Source organism: Hemiscyllium ocellatum, chromosome 20 (assembly GCF_020745735.1).
Source record: "Hemiscyllium ocellatum isolate sHemOce1 chromosome 20, sHemOce1.pat.X.cur, whole genome shotgun sequence".
In the NCBI taxonomy this organism is placed as follows: Eukaryota; Metazoa; Chordata; class Chondrichthyes; order Orectolobiformes; family Hemiscylliidae; genus Hemiscyllium; species Hemiscyllium ocellatum.
Genome location: NC_083420.1, coordinates 23,732,128 through 23,747,837, shown reverse-complemented (window position 1 = coordinate 23,747,837; position 15,710 = coordinate 23,732,128). Strand labels below are relative to the sequence as shown.

General features: G+C 39.4%; 1 protein-coding gene across 5 annotated transcripts in view; it reads left to right on the top strand.

The window, feature by feature from the left end:
- Window positions 1-15,710, top strand: part of eef2k (eukaryotic elongation factor 2 kinase) — a 67,366-nt gene that overhangs the window by 30,395 nt on the left and 21,261 nt on the right. For all 5 annotated transcript variants that reach the window (XM_060840601.1, XM_060840602.1, XM_060840598.1 and 2 more), the window contains 9 exons: window positions 2,902-2,962; window positions 4,934-4,971; window positions 8,398-8,569; window positions 10,604-10,753; window positions 11,252-11,384; window positions 12,111-12,238; window positions 13,851-14,061; window positions 14,249-14,316; window positions 14,834-14,908. In XM_060840601.1, the coding sequence (XP_060696584.1) occupies window positions 2,902-2,962; window positions 4,934-4,971; window positions 8,398-8,569; window positions 10,604-10,753; window positions 11,252-11,384; window positions 12,111-12,238; window positions 13,851-14,061; window positions 14,249-14,316; window positions 14,834-14,908 (1,036 nt within the window). The remainder of the gene's footprint in view (window positions 1-2,901; window positions 2,963-4,933; window positions 4,972-8,397; window positions 8,570-10,603; window positions 10,754-11,251; window positions 11,385-12,110; window positions 12,239-13,850; window positions 14,062-14,248; window positions 14,317-14,833; window positions 14,909-15,710) is intronic.

Below are 15,710 nucleotides of genomic sequence, written 5' to 3'. Positions count from 1 at the left end.
GAATTCTATAACATTATTTTCTCCACTATTATACCCAAGTGACCATATGTCTGCGGTTGAAGAATAAATGCCCAATGACTTGAGGTCATCACAACAAAGCCTTATCTTTCTTCCTGGACATCTGACCCACATGCCCTTTCCATCAAGGTCACTGAGTTTCAATCAGTATGAGGAACCCTGGCTGCTTTTCCTTGCCAGCCCACAAGTGCATAACAGTGGATAAATTCCTAGGATTTATCAGGTCTGGTAAAGGTGTTATTTGATCAGGTGTACCCTAGAATTCTGTGGGAAGATAGGTAAGTGATTGCTGGCCCCTTGCTGAGATATTTGTATCATCCATAGTCACAGGTGGGGTGCCAGAAGACTGGAGGTTGGCTAATGTGGTGCCACTATTTAAGAAAGGTGGTAAGCACAAGCCAGGGAACTGTAGACCAGTGAGTCTGACGTCAGTGGTGGGAAAGTTGTTGGAAGGAATCCTGAGGGACAGGATGTACATGTATTTGGAAAGGCAAGGACTGATTAGGGATAGTCAGCATGGCTTTGTGCATGGGAAATCATGTCTCACAAACTTGATTGAGTTTTTTGAAGAAGTAACAAAGAGGATTGATGAGGGCAGAGTGGTAGATGTGATCAATATTGACCTCAGTAAGGTGTACAACAAGGTTCCCCATGGGAGACTAATTAGCAAGGTTAGGTCTCATGGAATACAGGGAGAAGTGGCCATTTGGATACAAAACTGACTGCAAGGTAGAAGACAGAGGGTGGTGATGGAGGGTTGTTTTTCAGACTGGAGGCCTGTGACCAGTGGAGTGCCACAAGGATTGATGCTACGCCTACTACTTTTCATCATTTATAGAAATGATTTGGATGTGAGCATAAAAGGTATACTTAGTAAGTTTGCAGATGACACCAATATGGGAGGTGTAGTAGACAGCAAAGAAGGTTACCTCAGAGTACAATGGGATCTTGATCACATGGGCCAATGGGCTGAGATGTGGCAGATAGAATTTCGATAAATGCGAGGTGCTGTGTTTTGGGAAAGCAGGACTTATACACTTAATGGTAAGGCCCTAGGGAGTGTTGCTGAACAAAGAGACCTTGATGTGTAGGTTCATAGCTCCTTGAAAGTGGAGTCACAGGTAGATAGGATAGTGAAGAAGGCATTTGGTATGCTTTCCTTTATTGGTCAGAGTATTGAGTACAGGAGTTGGGAGGTCATGTTGATGCTGTACAGGACATTGGTTAGGCCACTGGTGGAATATTGTGTGCAATTCTGGTCTCCTTCCTATTAGAAGGATATGTGAAACCTGAAAGGGTTCAAAAAAGATTTTCAAAGATGTTGCCAGGGTTGGTGGATTTGAGCTATAGGGAGAGGCTGAACAGGCTTGGGCTGTTGTCCCTGGAGTGTTGGAGGCTGAGGGGTGATTTTTATAAAAGTTTATAAAATCATGAGAGGCATGGATAGGATATACAGACAAGATCTTTTCCCTGAGATGGGGGAGTCTGGAACTGGAGTGCATAGGTTTAGGGTAAGATGGGGAAAATAAAAAAAAGACCCACAGGGCAACTTTTTCTCACACAGGGTGATACGTGTATGGAATGAGCTGCCAGAGGGAGTGGTGGAGGCTGGAACAAATTGCAACATTTAAGAGACATTTGGATGAGTATATGAATAGAAAGGGTTTGGAAGGATATGGATCACGTGCTGGCAGGTGGGACTAGATTGGGTTGGGATATCTAGTGGGCATGGACGGGTTGGACCAAAGGGTCAGTTTCCATGCTGTAAATCTCTCTGACTATAAATGCTCAGGGCAATTGTAGAATTCTGAATCGGGCTAAAACTGAGATCATTTAACTTAATACTGATAGTTACTGTTCATTACTGGGAGCCTCTGGTCTGGATGGCTTATTGTCACATCATTTGCAGCACTCTCTTTTACTTTCTCATGTCTTTTCCTGCATTATTTCCTGATCAGTACTGGCATGCACCCTTGATGCCAGCTATCTGCCTCTTAACGACATCTAACTGTGCCTCCAAGCAATGTTTGTTACCTTGTTTCAGACCATTCCTGTAGACATCTGTTGATATTATGGTGTGGGAAAGCATTTTATACAATGTGGCTTGGCTGGTAGGAATCTAGTCTTCAGAGGTTGTTGACTGATTTGGCATTCCATCAACTGGCCAGGAAACTCTTCAAGGGCCAGTTTACTGGGTTTACCTTTCAGAAAAATTATACAAGAGTAACATTCTGTAAGTTGATGTCAATTGCTGGCTCTTCTGAGAAAGTCAGGTTGGGTATAGAGCAGTCAGCTGAACAAGCAAGCTGATTATTCACAGAGCATTCATTATACTTTACAACTGACTAAAATTTATTAGATTGTCATAGAAGGCGATATTAGATTGTGTGAGCAGCAAATCATTAATGTAGGAAACATGGGATCCACATACAGTAAAATCTGAAACCTGAGTGCCAGAGAAAAGGTTTTGTAAAAAGCTATAATGATTAGATTTTTTTTAGAGCTACTTTAGGTCTAGAAGTTCTAGTTGTTGGACTTTACAGCTAACCAGATGGTCTGAATGTTTGACTTGGCTTTCCGACATTGCAGGGAGACTGAACTTCAAGAGACCCTAAAGATGCTACATAAACATACATTTTATTTTTTATGTTTGCTGATCCTTGTCGGATGAGCTTAATTCACTTGACGACTCGAAGAGGAAATAACCTTCAAAAAAGAGAGTTTCCAATCTGCCTGTTGCCCTTTCCTGGCCATTAATGGACTGGTGATGTCCACCCCAGTGTGATGGAGTGTGTGGTTGTGTAGAAAATGAGAGAACAAGTTGGTGTGGAGAAATTATTCAGAATTCATTAATTTATCTCTCTTGATTTTCTGTGTTAATAGATACAATGCTATTTCAGGAAAATGGGTCGAAGATAAAGTATTCGTGAAAATGGCAAAACAGGTAATACTACTATTGTTGTAAAATATTAACATTTTTATACTATTTCATAAAAGCAGCTGTTTTAGATCTTGCTGTTAAGTATTTTGTCTGTTTTATCTATATGTGGTACTGTTAATCCAAATAGAAAGTAGCCAAGGAGCATGGTCCCAGGTCATTGCCAGTTCTCAGCTGATTGTAGAAGGTTTACTCTGCAGGAGTTACTTTCCTATTCTTGAACCTAGTTAGCATTGAAGAAGAAAGAGTATGCACCTCAGTGCCCTGAAAAGCAACCTTTCTAAATGGACATAGACATGTGTTTCCTTGATCAATCTTTACCGAGTGGTAGTAGTCTCATGCCTGTATCTGAAGGCTATATATTTAAGGCCCAATATTTTTAAAAGAATTGCACACAAAGGGTAAAACCAATGAGGGACTGCTACATTGTTGGAATGTCAATGCAGAGGAAATACTGTAGTTTTGGTGGTGCCTTTTTTGACAAGACTTTAAACCAAGGTCTCATGTGCAGTCTCAGATATACAAGATGTAAGAGCACCATATTTTAAAAAAAAAGCAAGGGAGTTTCCTCTGGTGCCCTGGCCAATGTTGCATCATTGTGGGGCCTAGCTGTTCACAGCCATGCTTCCCTAAATGATAATGGTGACTGCATTTCAAAAGTACTCAATAGACCCTCAGTTACCTTTTGAAATACCGTGACATCATGATATCGGCATTGTTTAAACACAGAATTTAAAAATATTTGGAATACAAATAACAGCATTGTTCTATATGCTAATGAAAAGCACAGTTTGTTTTTTTAAGATTAGATTAGATTCCCTACAGTGTGGAAACAGGCCCTTCAGCCCAACATGTTCACACCGAGCCTCCGAACAGTAACCCACTCAGACCCATTTCCCTCTGACTAATGCACCTAACACTACGGGCAACTTAGCATGGCCAATTCACCTGACCTGCACATCTTTGAACTGTGGGAGGAAACCAGAACACCCGGAGGAAACTCGTGCACACTCCACACAGACAGTCATCCAAGGCTGGAATCGAATCTGAGTCTTGAAACTCAATGTGTATATTAACGAGGCCTAGTATGCACACATATATACTGTCATCAAAGATTCTCCAATAGTTTTAATTTGATTACAAATTGACCTAATCTTTAATTCTGCTGCTGTTCTACATGAAAACAGCTTTCCATCTGTTTCATCTTGCACTGTGTCTCCGAGGAAAAAGTGAGGACTGCAGATGCTGGACATCAGAGCTGAAAATGTGTTGCTGGAAAAGCGCAGCAGGTCAGGCAGCATCCAAGGAGCAGGAGAATCGACGTTTCGGGCATGATTCCTGAAGAAGGGCTCGTGCCCGAAATGTCGATTCTCCTGCTCCTTGGATGCTGCCTGACCTGCTGTGCTTTTCCAGCAACACACTTTCAGCTTCAGTACTGTGTCTCCTGCAAACAATTGGTTCTTTTGAGTAGATTGCCATCGTGTTTCTTCAACTTTGGAATATACCTTGAAGCAGCTGTAGTGGATGCACTGTTGATCAGCAGGTTCTTTACTCTTTGCTTCCCTCAATGCTACGCACCTTACTGAAAGCCGCCTGCTATAACTACCAAATCTGTTGAGCAACCGTTACCTGGGATTGATGTAAGGTGATTTTGGATCTTGCTATACTCCACTTAGCCTTCAACTATCCTTGCTGAAATTTGAGCATAAAGATAGTTTAGTTTATTGTCTATTTGGATCAGTACTGTGCATGACATACATCACTGCAGCATGCTTGCTTTTACTGAATTGTGAACAGGATACAATGAAACAGCTCAAACATATGATTTGAATCCTCATTTCATGACTTTAATAGCAAACGAAAAGCTTATGAGAACCTCACCAGGAATAAGTACATGACCTTCATTATACTTCTGATAAAGTTTTACAAAATTTACTAGTTTGTCTGTAAGTTAAAATATACATGTTTCCCTTTCAGCCCTTTGGTCGTGGTGCAATGCGGGAATGTTACAGAACGTAAGTTTTATAGCTGTTTTGATGCTTTTGAATGTTCCGTATAGGTCAGTATGGGTAGTGAAGGCAGGGATATTGAGTGGTGAAGTTAAGCTGTATGTTCTCTAATGTAAAAAGTTAAAAATCTCACAACACCAAGTTATAGTCTAACAGGTTTAATTGGAAGCACACTAGCTTTCGGAGCAATGCTCCTTCATCAGGTGATTGTGGAGGGCTAGATCGTAACACAGAATTTATAGCAAAAATTTGCAGTGTGATGTAACTGAAATTATACATTGAAAAATTGATTGTCTGTTAAGCCTTTCATCTGTTAGAATACAGTGATAGTTTCACTTCTTTCATTTGTAAATCACAAAACTCTCTTTTTAATATGAAAGTTACATTCTCGGGTTAGCTGTTAACAATGGTGATAGCTAGATAATATGTTAAAGGTGTTAGCCCCCTGTGTTCTCTGTCTATGACCTGATGTTTAGATTGCTAATCTAAAAAGTGAGATAACAGAGTTTTACATAAATTCGTGCAGTTTTTGAGCTCAGAGTTCTACATGAATGTATGCAGTTTTTGAGCAAAGTGTAATGTAATTCTGCAAGTACAAATTCACCCCACAAAATATGTGTGTGCATGTGGGTCTTTGTCTGTGTGTGTGTGTGTGTGTGTGTGTGTGTGTGTGTGTGGTGTGTGTCTGTCTGTCTGTCTGTCTGTCTGTCTGTCTGGGTTGGGGGTGTGTGTGTGTAGTGCAGAGTGTCTTAAGTCTGTGAGGGTGTGTGTGGGTGTCTATAAGGGTGTGTGTGTGTGTGGGTGTGTAGTGCAATGGTGATCACCTGTAATGTGACATGAACCCAAGGTCCTGGTTGAGGCCCTCCCTATGAGTACCGGCATCTCCAAATCGTTCTCTAATGTAGTTCATTTTTTTGTTTGCTCTGGTTGTGCATTTAACTTATCATGTTAGTGAAACAGCTTCTGTTGTATAATGTAGATAATGGAAAATTCACAGTCTTTCTCTCAAGAGAATGTAAGCAATAGTGGTAGAACTAGATGAACTCGGGTCAATCACTTCCCTTCTCTCCAAATAACAGGATTTAATACAGGTTTTTATATACCACTTGATTTTGTTTCTTCTGTGGCTTCTAAAATGAAAACTGAATAATTCCTGTGTCTCACTGCAGCAACTGTTCTGATATGGAATTAGGCAGGCCATGTTCGGGCACATCAAAGATGGGACAGTGACGTGGCTATCACAATCAAACTCATTTCCCCTGGCTTATAGAAAGAATCAGACCTCCAGTTTGTGGTTACTAGTTACTGACTTCACCACCTCCTTACAAAAAGGGGTTCCAGCACCCAGTAGAACTGTGGAAATTGGGAATGCAATATTTTAAGGTGGGGTTTGTAAAGTGCAATTCATGGCTTGCACACCACCTGCCAGCTCACCTCCCTTTTTTTTTATAGGGGTGCCATAAAGGTGTCAGGCAATCTACCCACCCTTGATTATAATTAAGGCCTTTGAGGCCAATTAATGGCCATGTAAATGCCTTCCTTGTAGCTATTTTAACCAAAGAAGGGGAGACTCTTGCCAGATGGGTACCCCCAATAGTTTTGTTCCCCAAAGTATTTAAAATTTATAATTAACATATTTAAGTACATTGCAAAACATCTTGATTTGGAAATTAAAGAGTGTAGTAAATTCAACTTGCCTCCATACAACATGTTTCACTGTTCAGTGCCTGAATACAACTGTAATACTTTTGATATTTCCATACGCACTCCATGTTGGGCAGACAACCTGAAGGCAAAGTATTTCCACCGAAGTGTACAGAAAGTGTAGTAGAATTGAACTTGTCCATGTAAAGTGTTCCACTCTAAGGCACCTCAGTACACTTTCAACATTCTTGATGTTCACAATGTACAAACAATCCAAAGGGTTTTACAGTTCCCCACCCCTTGGTGTGTACTATCACTGAACCTTGCATTGTGCTAGTCTGCATTTTTCTTTGCACTGCAAAGCCAACAGGTTTTGGGCAGACGGAAGAGCTTCTTTCACTGAGTTAATGATCCTTCAGTTACAATTCATGTTTATCTTGTTATGCATTCCTGGGAATAGTCCACAGAGCACAGAATTGCTTGGAACAAATCTCCAGAAAAGCCACAACAGACTCTGCCATCTCCTTTTTTTACAGGCTTTTAGAAAGTTTGTGCAGACCATCACCTGACCAACTTGTTGACAAAGATGTCTTTCTGCATAAACTTTGGCAACTTTTACTGAGTGGGCTGGTGTTGAGCAAAAGAGTGGGTGAACTTTTTGGGCATTCCACAGTTTGTTTTGGAGGCAATCTCCCATGAGGTCATAATTGCCGTTGGCCCTCACCCCTAGGCCACCATTAATACCTCAGATTTTCACTTCTCTTCATTGGAGACGGCTTGAAGTTTCAACCAGTGGAGGTTCCATGGAGTGATTCCGAGCTGCTGGACAGCTGGTATGCAGGGATCCCTGCCATGCAAAGTAAATCTATCCCCAGAATTTCTCAGTCTCTGAGAAGAGATTTTTGACTCTTCCTCCAGGGAAAGCTGTTTGCCAGAAAGGGCTCTCAGTGTCCTTCCTCTGCTATTTTCCCAGATATAATTTTGTTTCTCTTGCAAATTTGTTTATTTTAAAATCCCAGTCAATGAAGATTTATTTTAGATTATTTATAGCTTTGTGAGGTCTGGGATTTCTCCCTTATAAGTAGTTTAGCTGATTTGCTGACACTTTGAAATACTGCAGACACTGACCAGGACGTTTATCTAAATTTTTGTCTTCATGAAAATATGATATGAATTTAAAACCTTGTCATAGTGCTGTTATGCTGCATGCTTTTAAACCGACAGTGGAAACCTATATATGCATTGCAGGGTTGTAAGGCCGGGGCTTTGATTGTGCCAAGCTGTTTTGCAATCTTTTCTGCACATTTCTTACATGAACTAAAATGGCATCCTTTATATAACTCTGTCTGAGTTGAATTACTTTTAACTGACTTGTATAATAGATTGCTTTAGTGTGTCTTACTTGCCTTGACACCTGGGTGTAGATGATACTGTGTGTCTGAAGGGGAGGGAAGTGCCACTCTAGTTGTCTTTACTTATATGTGAAATTTGCTGGTGTGTCATATAGCTAGGCATATAAGCATGTTTAATGGGGAAGCACAGAGTTTAGGTTCTGTTGTAATGCTCCAAATAGTTGTAATCACACATTGTGAGACTCTCCTTTGATTAAGGACCGATTGGACTAGATACTGGAACACAATCTTCATTTATGGAATTATGTGTCAATGAGGGTTCAAAGGTTTTAGAACACCTGAGAGATTGAATGGAGCAGTTAGTGAGCAAGAATTGTCTATTTGCTGATTAGTTGAATCAAAGGCTATATTTTGTTACTTTGTTACTTTTTATCAGGAAGAAGCTCTCGAATTTCACACGTCATCAACAATGGAACTCTGCCTCTAATTATGTAGCTAAGTACTACTTAGATTCTGTGGACCGGGAAGTGTATTTTGAGGATGTCCGACTCCAGATGGAGGCAAAACTCTGGGGCGAAGAGTACAACAGGCACAAACCTCCAAAACAGGTGAAGGAATAGATATTAGGTTTACTGTTTAGAGGGTTCAGAATTCTGAACATGGCAACAAGAGAGAGCCAGTCAGCTCCTGTAGCCTGTTCTACCATTTGGTTTGATCATGCTTGATCTGTACTTTAGTCGTACCAGCTTTGGGTCTGTAACCCTCGATAATCTTGCTTAACAAAAGTCTTGATCATGTTATACGTCATCTCGATAATCATTTTTTGAATTCTTTTGAGATTAATGATTTAGGGTTAGTGCACAATTTAAGGAATTATGAACTGTGATGAATCTATCATAAAGAAATACAGAGCAAGAATCTAATTGGGAGTGAAAGTTCAAATAAAGTTATGAATCGGAAGTACCTTTGTAAAATGACAATCACATGACCGAATATACGCTTTATTTAACATCTGGTTTTGTACTGACATGGCTACTGTCTGTGTGATAATGATTGCACTGTAAGATTAGCACCTTGTTTATCACAAACATTGTCTGAAAATAATTTGCAGATAAATCATTTGAACTTACACTGCATCTAAAAAGAATAATCTATTGAGAGAATTCATGAAACAAAACCATGTTGAATGATCTGATTTACAGTATGCTGATGTTTTAGTAATGCAAATTAAGACATATCTCCTTGCCTGAAAATGGAAAGCACTAGAAATATTGAGTAGGTCTGAAGCATCTGTTGAAAGGGCAAAAATCCAAACACATTTCTACCTTTCTTCAGTCCTGAAGGAAATGTATATTCAACTTGAAGCCTTGACTGTGTTTCTTTCTCCATAGATGCTGTCCAATCTGCTGAGTATTTCCAGCACTTTTCATTTTTATTTCAGATTTCCAACACGCACAGTATTTTGTTTTTATTTATGTCTCCCTCACTTTGTGTGTTGTTAATGGAGTCAAACTGGTATAAAATTGCTATTGTTCAATCCATTGAAAGGAAAATAGGGGTGTTGGATCTATATGAAAAAAAGTTCCAAGGCGGGAGAAAACCATTCTTAGAAGAGGTAGTCAAAATAAAGTGGACGTAATCCAGTTAGTGAGATACTACAAAACTTAGTTTCTTGTGTATCTGCTATTTGTTAATGTAAGGATTCCATGAGCACTAACTACATTTTAGTATGTTGTCCAACTGACAGTTGTGTTCACTGTTACCCTGGTTGAGACTAATGGACTCACCACAGGCAAGGGATCAACCCTAGACTTGAGTTATTCATTTATCCTATTAATCACTCCCATCAGATGAACTGTAGAAGTTAATGTTTGGCAAAATCTGTGAATTGGTGTTAGATCTGGTATCTGTCAAAAAGCAAGCTGGAAATGAAATTTGACATTGTCTCCACTCTATTGGAGCACACAATGTTTGCTGGTCTTCTTTAATCTTCCCTTGTCTCTTTTTTTTTGTTGTGAAGACGGGATTGTGTTTCATTCGCAGTTTAAGTGACCTGTCAATGCTCTCAATCTAGGATTACACTATGGCTCATTGAGTAGTATACTCTGCATTGAAGGTGAAGGTTGTGGGTTCGAGTCATGCTGTCTAGAGACAGATCAGTGCCCACTATCCTAGCACAGAACTGAGGGAGTGGATCATTTTTATAAACTGAGACACCACAGGTAGACGTGAAAGATCCATGACATTATTTTGGAAAAGAATAAAGTGTTCTTCCAGGTGCCCAGGTCTTTATTTATCCTTCAGCCAACTTCACCAAAAAAGATTAACTGGCCATGTGTTGCATTCCTGATTGTAGGATTTTGTTGTTTGCAAATTAGCTGCCACACTTCCTATAAACATCTCAAAAACATAATTGTCAGTCAGACATATTGGAAAATCATTTAAAAAAAATGAAAAGCACTAATGCCCATTCTTTTTTCCTCTATAATTTCTCATTGGGAGACTTGATAACCAAATACATACCCCAGAGTGAGCTTTTGCTGGCAGGAACAATGGGAGTGAATGTTTGGGGGGACGTAGACAAAGGTAGCATAAGTTGTTAGCAAGTGTCTTCTGCTTTTTAATTATTTTACTCTTAATAGGTTGACATTATGCAGATGTGTATTTTAGAGATGAAGGACAGGCCTGGAAAGCCTCTGTACCACTTGGAGCACTATATAGAGGGTAAATACATCAAATACAACTCCAATTCTGGCTTCGTAAGAGATGAAAATTTTCGCCTTACTCCACAGGTAAGCACTAGATTGGAAATAATGCAAAATAGGTAAGTGCTCTAATTCAGCTCCAGCCAGATAAAACTTCATTTCTACTACCTGATGGTACTCTATATCTGAATACTTTCCAACCACAAAAGAATTCTAAGTGTATGTGTGCATGAAAAATTATACTACTTACAAAAGGATGATTTGATGCCCCTTGGGATTGATTGAAAGGAAATTGTTTCCTCAAATTTTAAAGTAATTCTCCCGTTTTCGAAGGGTAGATGTCTAATTTGAAAATTCTAAATGGAGCAAGACTCCTGTTAAATACTTTTTTTCTGGGATTTGGTCTTTTTTTTAAAAAATTAACGCGTTATGTAATATGGTATCTACTGTGGTGTGTTCAGTGTGTGAAATCTATTGTCAAATATTGTCTGTGATAATCATGTGTATTCTGAATTGCAAAATACCCTTCTGCTGAAACAAAACTCATTCATTAATCCTTCCTCTGACCTTGTCATGTAATTGCAGGCATTTAGCCATTTCACCTTTGAACGCTCTGCACACCAGCTGATTGTTGTTGACATCCAGGGAGTGGGAGACTTGTACACAGATCCTCAGATTCATACATTTGGTGGTACAGACTTTGGAGATGGCAATTTGGGTAATATTTCTTTATAAACAAGTGACAAATTCATCACTGTTCCTTTACTGATCGAGTTACTCAAACTATTTGTAGATTTCTGTATGCCTCTGTGTAACAATTTATGATAAAAAGGAAGTTGAGCTGAATGTTCTTTTTACAAATCACTGGTTTGATCAAATCTGTAGTATTTTATTATTCTGAGCACCACACTTCAGGAATGATGTCATTTGTTTTCAAAGGGCACAGAGGAGATTTACCAGATTAAGAATATAATGCCAAGGGAACAAGAGTAGACCTTTTCGATCTTTTGAATCTAATTTGTTATTCAGTAAAATAATGGTACCAGAGATGAGGGACTGGTGTTGTATAAAGAGAGTAGAGAATCTGACATATGCTTTCAAGCTATAAAAGCCAACAGGAGATTTGATAGAGTTGTTCAAAATTGTGGACAGTGGCAGCCCTCTGATACCTCACCCATAAGAGATTCCTGGACAATGAATTGTTATGTGCTATTTAAAAAATCTCTCATCCCATTGACAGTGAGACTGATTGCATTACTTACACTGCTGCTTAAACAAACTAGTTCAATTCAGACAAATTGGGGAATCCCTCATCTTTCCTGGTTTGTTTAGCTCAGCTCTGCACTGACTCATGACAACAGTTCACAATGTGGTGTATGTTTCTTTTTAAAAAAGGTATTCATTTTCGAAGAAAATTATACTGATCCTGCACTTTTCACCACAGGTGTACGAGGGATGGCCTTGTTTTTTCACTCTCATGCATGCAACAGCATTTGTAAGAAAATGGGACTTACGCCATTTGATCTGTCTATTAAAGAAAAGGAAGCATTGGAACATGCACAGAATCTACTGGTCAGTGCTTTATATCATCTGTTTCTCTCCATTTCCTTCGAAAACGTAATGACTCTTGAAGGATTGCAGTTGTTGTTTCGGACCAAGTTACACTGTTCTTCATGGGGGAGCCTACCCTGTTCTTCTTGGGGGAGCCCAAGTTGGGAGTATCAACTATGAGAGCATTCCAATCGGGACTGTCCAACATAAGATTGTCCTGCAGGATTAGCCATTGCCATAGCAAAGCAGGTGCTTTTTTTTTCTGCTTCATTTTTTTAATGCCATGGTTAAATAGGTTAATCAGTCACCATGCAATTAGGCCTCGATCTACATTATTTGGTACCACATTAGTGGTTTTATCTTGAAAGAAGAGAAAAAGGACTTGCAATTAAGAACCTTTATTGAACTCCCATTATTACATAGTGCCTTTATTACTTCAGACAAATGGCAAGGCTGAAGATGAATTTTGGAGTTGAGAACCTCAGAGGAAGATAAGTGGTGCAGATGGGGAGGGTAGAGAGAAGGAATTATGTTGGGGTGGTGTGGAATATAGTAGCAGAATTTAGTTGAGCTAAATTTTGTGGAGGGTTGGGGATATGAGGTTTGCTAGTAGGATGGTGGAATAATTGAGTCTGCAAATATTTTTACTATTCATTCATGGGATGTGTGGAATGCTGGCTGGGCCGGTATTTATTACCTAACTCTAGTTTTCTTAGACAAGGTGCTGTGAACTGCATTCTTGACCACTGCAGCCCATTTGGTGTAGGTAGACTCACAATGCTGTAAGGGATGGACTTCCAGGATTTTGACTCAGCAATACAGAAGGTGATATATTTCCAAGTCAAGATGATGAATGGCTTGGAGGGGAACTTACAGGTGGTGGTGTTTATATGCATCTGCTCCCCTTGTCTTCTAGATGGTAGTGGTCATAGATTTGGAATGTGCTGTCTAAGAGTATCTTGTAGATGGTACGTGCTGCTGCTTTTAAGTGTCAGTGGTGGAGGGTGAATATTGGTGGATTTGGTGCCAATTGAATGGGCTGCTTTGTCCTGGATTGTATCAAGTTTCTTGAGTAGTGGAGCTGCAGTCATTCAAGCAGTCAAATGTTCCATCACCCTTCTGAATCGTGTTTTGGACAATCTGTCAGGAGGTGAGCTGTTCACTGAAAGATTCCTAACCTTTGGCATTAACTTATAGCCACAGTAACCAATGGCTGTCCCAGTTCAATTTCTGCTTAACAGTAAGATCCCAGCGTGTTGTTAGCAGGGGATTCAGCAATAGGAATACTATTGTATGCCAAGGGGTGGTGATTAGATCCTCTACTGTTGGATGCGGCCATTGCTCAGCTTTGCAACGTCAGCCTAACTCTCGATATTGGACTAGGGTTTCAGCAGCAAATGTGATACAAATGGATAGAAGTGATTTTTATGAAAAACTAATCTGCCTGGTTGAAAAAAATTAATATGTAACTGATTATATTAAGTGGAATTTTCCTAAACCAGAAAGTATGCACAAGTATAGTCACACTTGTAAAATGTTCTTCAGCTTCTTGACCTATATTTGTCGTTTTCTCACCTATGTGTAAATGGGTGCTCCTTTTTGAATAAATATGTTTCTGTCTCCCTTGAATCAGAAAACAGCCAAAACTGTCCTTCGAGGCACAGAGGAAGTCTGTGGAAGCACTCGGGTGAGAACCATCTCTGGTTCCAGACCTCCAATTCTATCACGCCTCTCTGAGACCTCTGCAGATGAAAATTTGAGTGACAGCACATTTGACTCTCTTCCCTCCTCCCCATCATCTTGGTGGAGTCCTAAGGAAGATTTGCTGGGGAGATCTCCAATGGGTACATTCCATTCTTTTTCAGTTACTTTGGTAAAGTGTAGTGGGATCATGATGGCTATTTTTACTGTTGTAGAACGTGGGTAATCTGCAGTTTTTTTTAAACTGTTAGGGTTGTATTCCATAGTCAATTTCAATGACTCTAAGATACTTCTGTTAACCTGTTGTACTCACTTCTTTGTTTTACTTAGGTTGGACAGTTTTGAATCAAGTTGATAATCTGGGTGATGAGCACAGTGATTCATTGGCTGAGAGAAGGGTAAAATCAAATATAAATTGTGATTGTAGTTTTTCACCTAATATTCTGTTTTGTAGAACTTACTTCAGATAGCTCTGTAACATAAGATATTAAAATACACGCCACCATACACACACAAGCGTTCTGCTTTTGCTTTTCTACTTCTCTTACAATTAATTAAGATTGTAGACTTCTGCATTAAGGTACATCCATTTAGGTATCAAACATTTCATCCTTTTGATGTAGTTCCAAATCCACATTAAATTGGTGCTTTAGGATCATAAAATAAAGTTCTACCTCTCATTCTTTCTAGTATTTTTTAGCACCAGGTTTATATTATCATTTTAACTCCTCATAGAAAACACTTGCACTGAAATTTGGATCAGGAAAATATAAGGAGATTATTTTTGCACATCCACTTAAAAAACCATTTAACTACTTTTTTGACCTGCCTTGCATAGTCAGATAACTGTTCAGCACGGAGTTTTGGAGCTTTATCAGAGCCTGCTTTGATTTGATTCTTCTATTCTGCTCTTAGATGTCTGAAAATGGTGGTGACAGTGGATGTCCCAGTGAGCGGCGAAGTGATTTGGAAGGGGAGTTTGCAGATCGGGTAATAAGCAAATTTCCATTATGTGGAAAAATAATCAAAGAGCTTAATGAAATAAATATGAGAGAAGCTATTTCCAGTGGTGGAAAAGTCCAAAATTAGAGATTAAGGTTGTCATTCATAAATCAAATAGGAAATTCAGAAGAAACTTCTTGAGCCAGAGCATGGTGAGAATGTAGAATTCACTACCATGTGGCAGTTGAGGCAAATAGCGTAGATGCATTTTAAGGGGTAGCTGGATGACATGAGAGAGAGAAAGGAATAGAAGGTTATGCGAACAGTGTGAAATGAAGAAGGGCAAAGAGGAGCATTGTGTCATTTATAAAACACCAGTACAGGCAAGTTGTGTTGACTGGCTTGTTTCTGTGCTGTAGACTCTGTAAAGCAATTGTGTAATCCCATGTATAGACACACTGTCTGCTGTTTCTGCAAAAGATGTTTAATTAGGTCTCCCTCATTCCCACTGTTTGCATTTCTGGGATAGAATTTCAAATCTGCAATAACAAAAGAACTTCTGCACATAATGGAAACCTCTAGCTCTGACCCAGAAAAGCTGTTGTGGCTGGGGATTCAGTTGAAGATTTTCAAGGCTGACACTCTCATGAGACATAAGTATAATGGCAGGTGGATGAACTTGAGGTATATATCAAATTGAATGGTGAGGGGCTAAATCAGTTCTATCAACAGTTTCTAAGTTATGCACAATTTTATAGTTATTTGGGGAAAGCAGCTATCAAATTAATCATATTTATAATTCTATTTTTTCAGCAAGCATTTCTCACTGAGACAGAATTGCACATGCCAA